The 5,000-nt window shown below is 39.1% G+C and overlaps 1 protein-coding gene across 1 annotated transcript in view; it reads left to right on the forward strand.

The window, feature by feature from the left end:
* Positions 1-5,000, forward strand: part of LOC138029160 (protein NLRC5-like) — a 45,300-nt gene that overhangs the window by 10,643 nt on the left and 29,657 nt on the right. Inside the window, exons 3-4 of the mRNA XM_068876863.1 lie at positions 2,130-2,192; positions 2,399-2,461. Of these exons, the coding sequence (XP_068732964.1) occupies positions 2,130-2,192; positions 2,399-2,461 (126 nt within the window). The remainder of the gene's footprint in view (positions 1-2,129; positions 2,193-2,398; positions 2,462-5,000) is intronic.

Below are 5,000 nucleotides of genomic sequence, written 5' to 3' on the forward strand. Positions count from 1 at the left end.
CCCAGTTTTCTTTTTGGATACCAAGAGCACTTGCTAAGTTCTGCTTTTTCTGCATAGTTTTGAACCGTGCAAAAATACCCCCTAAATAAATAAGCACCGCCGATAGGAAATCCGAGTATCTCGAGATGCGCAGAACTTATGCGCAATAACAATAGTAGGCACCGTCCTTAACATCTCTTTGCAAGTAGAGTACTAAAACAGGGGAATTTGTAGGTAGAATTTGTGTGAGTTGAGGATTTGCACATTAATGAGGTCATGCAGAAATTGTACTTAGTTGCTAAGTTCCCTTCTCCAAGTTTTCATCACGTACAGTATGTTCTGAGAAGCTGGGGATAAACGTTACAGATTGTTCCCTTCAAACCCCCACTTATGTCCAGGTTTTACCCTAATTAGATGCACGCCCAATTTTGACATCCAACACAAAGTGTCTCTTTAAGTGTAAGCGTTTGCTGCCTATTTTCAAGAATAAGGTAAGGGTAAAGGTTAGCGTTATTTTTAGCTTTTGGTAAATGCAGCAGTTAATCTTTACTTAAAGAGCAGCATTTGGGGAACACTTTGTGACATAAATTGTCTGTATTCTGAGACACAGGTGATGTTGAAGTTGGCGAGAAGAGCAAGGGGACACTTCGTGACGCTTATTGAAATCCCCGTGCGTCTAATTAGGGTCAAACCTGGACATTTCTCCAAACCCCTGTTATCTGCATATACATGTAGACAAAAAAGAATCATGCAGGGTTGTATATAAGAGCCGGCAGCTGGCGAAGTTCGCCGGCTTCTCTGTCAGGTTTCGCCGGCTACTTTCATTGTTTGAAAAGTAAAGACATGTAGTGGAGATGATGTTTATGAGGTCTAAACTACTTGGTCTCAATAAAAATAAAATTTGCAGTGCCTATGTTTTCTGAAAACATATAAAAGACTTCTGACTCAAGGGCAGTTTAAAAACGTTATGCTTGAGACTTTCGTTTTGAACAATTCTTGCTGCGGTGGCGGGAAAGTACGAACAATATGATTGTATCTTACAGGAAGGAAAAATCACTCAAGGACTTTATTTAAACACTTGAACGTAACGCTCCTCGGAGTTAAATCCTACTTGCCCGTGTAAGTGCTCGTCCTCTCGAGGGCATCTCTATGCTTCAACGGATCTTTATCCAACGTCACTCTTGATCAACTCTCATTGCTCTACGGAGCTCCTAAACTCTTCGGAAAAACTACATCACTCTTAAACCGCTGGAGTGATTTTCAATTTTCGAAATTACTACAAACAAGTTCCGCAAGCATATTTTCCCGCTAATTACACAATGGAACGAATGTGTCATCTTCACACCTCAACAGGATTGAAACATCCTTTACGCCATTGGCCAATTACTATATTCCTCCAAAAAGCTGCTTTATTTAACAACCAATCAGAAGCCTTTGCTGGTCTAGTCCTTCAAGTATGTGCCATGTTTACAAGTTATCAAGTGGCAATATTTGCCAGGCTAGTTAGCTCCAGCAAAACGACCAAAAAGATACAAAAAATATCACTCCACTTTTTGTTTATAGGGTTGTATTATTGAAATGTCGCTTCGTCTTTCTTTGAGTAACATGGTTTTCATAGCATAATTGCAGCTTGATTCATCCCTCTAATGTCTGAGTTTCATGGCCCAAAATGCCAGGAAATGCATTTTCCAGCATTCAGTTTTCAAAAATTTTCCGGGGGAGCATGCCCCCGGACCCACATCCGTCTACTTTGCAAAAAACTCCGGCTACTTAAAATCTTAAAGAAAACCCTGATCATGGTAATGCCAAACACACTCTAAACCCTAAGTTATGGTTGCAAAAACATGCTTGTAGCTTGACATTTCAAGTTACTGGAAAAAGAAACTTTTGTGTTCGTTTTCATAAAGTGTTTGTCCCCCTTATAAGGCGGGAATGCTGGACATACATGATCTGCCGTAAACAATGCTTCCAGCAACAAACTCTCATTAAGCGTTTATGTTATGTAGGTTTATACATGTATGGTCCATTTTACATGATTCACATTTAGAATTTAATTTAGTTATTAAGTGCAAGAACATCATCAACTTGGACACTTTCAGTAATTTAGCCTATTCATTTTAAAATTTGGTGATTTTTCATTTTTACAAAAGTTGTGGAAAAGAAATGGAAGTCTGATGAAGGCAGCACCAAGGAGAAGCTTGGAAACATGGAAGGTGTGTTAATTTGTACTTTGAACCAAGTGGCTTTACAGAATATCAGCCAATGCCTAGTTAACATGAGTTAAAAAAGGTGTACACTGTATAGGATTATGAATGACAACAACTTGGAGTTATTCGCTACCCACCTAGCCTAATGTTCAAGTGAGCCAAACCAAGAGAAACCCCTACTGACTGATTGTTTTTTTTTCTTTTAAATCCAGAAATGTTAAAGCAGTGGAAGTCAGATGAAGACAGCACCAAGGACAGGCCTGGACAGGTGGAAGGTGTGTTAAATCTGATAAGATACCGTAAATACAGAGCACATGTATTGCAGTCTACAATTGAAGTGGGAGAAATAGGAATCTCCCTTGTGTGTCTACTTGACTTGTGATTCTGCATGGCCATGGATATGTGATTACGTATTAGGAAGGATTGAGCACTGGATTGAGTGGTTAAGTGTTGAGAATTCAAAAACCTTACTAAAAAGATTGGCTTCAGTCTTAAAAATCACTACCTTTTCTCTAGGGAAGATTATAATAAAGGGCTTCTGATAGGTGGCGGGGAAAAGAGGCAGATCTTGTGTGAGTGTTCCGGGCAAATTTTGCTGGAAAGCGTCACCATTTTGTGCTGATTTGACTAACGTTTTTCATGGAAAAAAAGGCTTTAATTTTTCAACGTTTTTTGGGAAAAAGATGAGCGGTTCCGCAATTGCGCGAAATGTCAGAAGCCCTGATAAAACAATTGGTCACTGTGATTGGATGGATATAAATTCTTTACATGATTATAGTTTAGGCGTGCACACAACATTTCTTAAGAAACAACGAACCCCTTGACCCCATTTTGTATTGCTGGCAAGTAATAAGCTGGCTACCGGATAAAATTCTTTGTGGGGTTAAAGAAATTCATCGGTGCAGATCCAGAGCCACCTTACATTTTCCTATCATGGAGGCAGCTCTAAATGCACTTAAGAGAAATCTTTTAACTCTACAAAGTGTTTCGATTTTATCATGCCTGTTACTTTACTTCAAAACATTGGGTAAATCTCTTGTTTCTTGATTTTCCAGGAAAGTGTTTGGGACCCCCAGAAAACAAAATTGAGGCAGGGGAGGGGGGTCAAATGGTTTGCTTACAACTGAACGTGCTTGAAAGGGTAATTTTCTTAGTGGTTTTATCGACGATTGCAAACCCAATGAATGTGTAGAAATCAGAGATATAAGCTAGTCCAGTAACTGGGTTCCCCGATATATCATTGCAAAATGGCGATCTAGCTAAGCATTACAATTGTGGTCATTAATGATCTTTTATTCCTGAAATAATGGCCATGAGTTATGATGGCCAAGGGAGTCATTACCTAGTCAGTTGGCCATTTGTTAAGCAAGGAAATTATACTGGCACAATAGACCCTGAAAGAAAGACATATGTTGGATATTTGGCTCATGCGAAGACATTAACAGTTGTAGAGATGATGAAACAATGCAACTTTTCACTTGTATCTGTGAAGAGCCATTCAAAGATCAATTGGCTTCATGACATGAAAAAATGCAAGGGGCGACTTGAGATCGGGTTTTTCAACACCACAAATCACATCCAGAACCGCCTATTTATAGATCAATCAACGAATCAGATATTAAGCCCTGGGTATCTCGTTACAGCATCGGTCTACAGAATTCGAGAGGAAATTATTTCTATGAGACATACCGGCCTGCCTAAACTCGCAAGATGACACTCGCAAGTAATCAATAACATTTTCAACAGCATGGATGCACGCATGTATGTTATTATTACAGCAAAAGCACAAGGCACTAAGTACTAAGGTTGTTTTTTAATGTATATTATTTGTTATTTTTGGAAAAAAAACGGGACACCAAAGCGGGTTTTTTTCATGGAAGATAATATAAGGATTACGTGACGCTACTAATTCATTGTCTTACAGGAAAGTTTGTGCGTGACAGGCTTGTCACAAAATTAATGTAAACAGTTACATCATTCAAAGAAGGTGTGTCCATTTCCTAATGTAGAAGCCATTTTTCTCCCGTTTGTACACATATCGCTCTTCTCAGTGCAAGACAGTTGAATTTCAGACGATTAACAGGAAGAAACCTTGCCATTTCAACGATTAACAACGATCATCATCATGCAGTTCCATGTAAAAAAGTACTCTCTATGTATATTTTTCACGGACATCGCGTGTTAACCATTGAAAACGTCTGTTAATCGTTCTTTTATTCAACTGTTGCCTTAAATTTGTTAATCGTTGCATACAAAATTCCAGCCCTGGCTAGCCAGAAATAAGCCTTGCAAAACATTTTGCACATGGCGGGATTTGTCGTTGCTGCTCCCTCGAGATTGGATAATTAAAATGAGAAATTCTCCCACGGACAGTCATCATTTCTGGGTTTTCCCTGAAAACGAAGGCTTTTTCGGCGTGTCCTGAACTGAACTAGAGTCATCACTTTCATAACTTTTCAAAAGATCCATAGTTATGGCGTGCCTACAAACTTAACCGAGCAAAAACAAAACAACTGTCCAGAATGTTGATATCACAGCCAAAGTCTTGTAGCCAGTTGAAAACGTTTGCTAGGTCTTCATTTAGGCAAAACTGAACATTCTCAAGATTGCTGCCTGCATTGTAAGGTGCGTGTCGTCAGCATACATGTACATTCTCGGTTTACAATTTGATAAGCAATTTGGAAGATGGTTGATATAGAATAAGAACAATAATGGATCGAGGATGGTCCCTTGAGGGACGCCACATGTCAATGAGCAGCTATTGGATAGCAACCCGTTCACAGAGCATTTTTGTGTTTGGTTTTCTAAGTATGA

This window comes from Montipora capricornis, chromosome 13 (genome assembly GCF_036669925.1).
Source record: "Montipora capricornis isolate CH-2021 chromosome 13, ASM3666992v2, whole genome shotgun sequence".
Classification (NCBI taxonomy): domain Eukaryota; kingdom Metazoa; phylum Cnidaria; class Anthozoa; order Scleractinia; family Acroporidae; genus Montipora; species Montipora capricornis.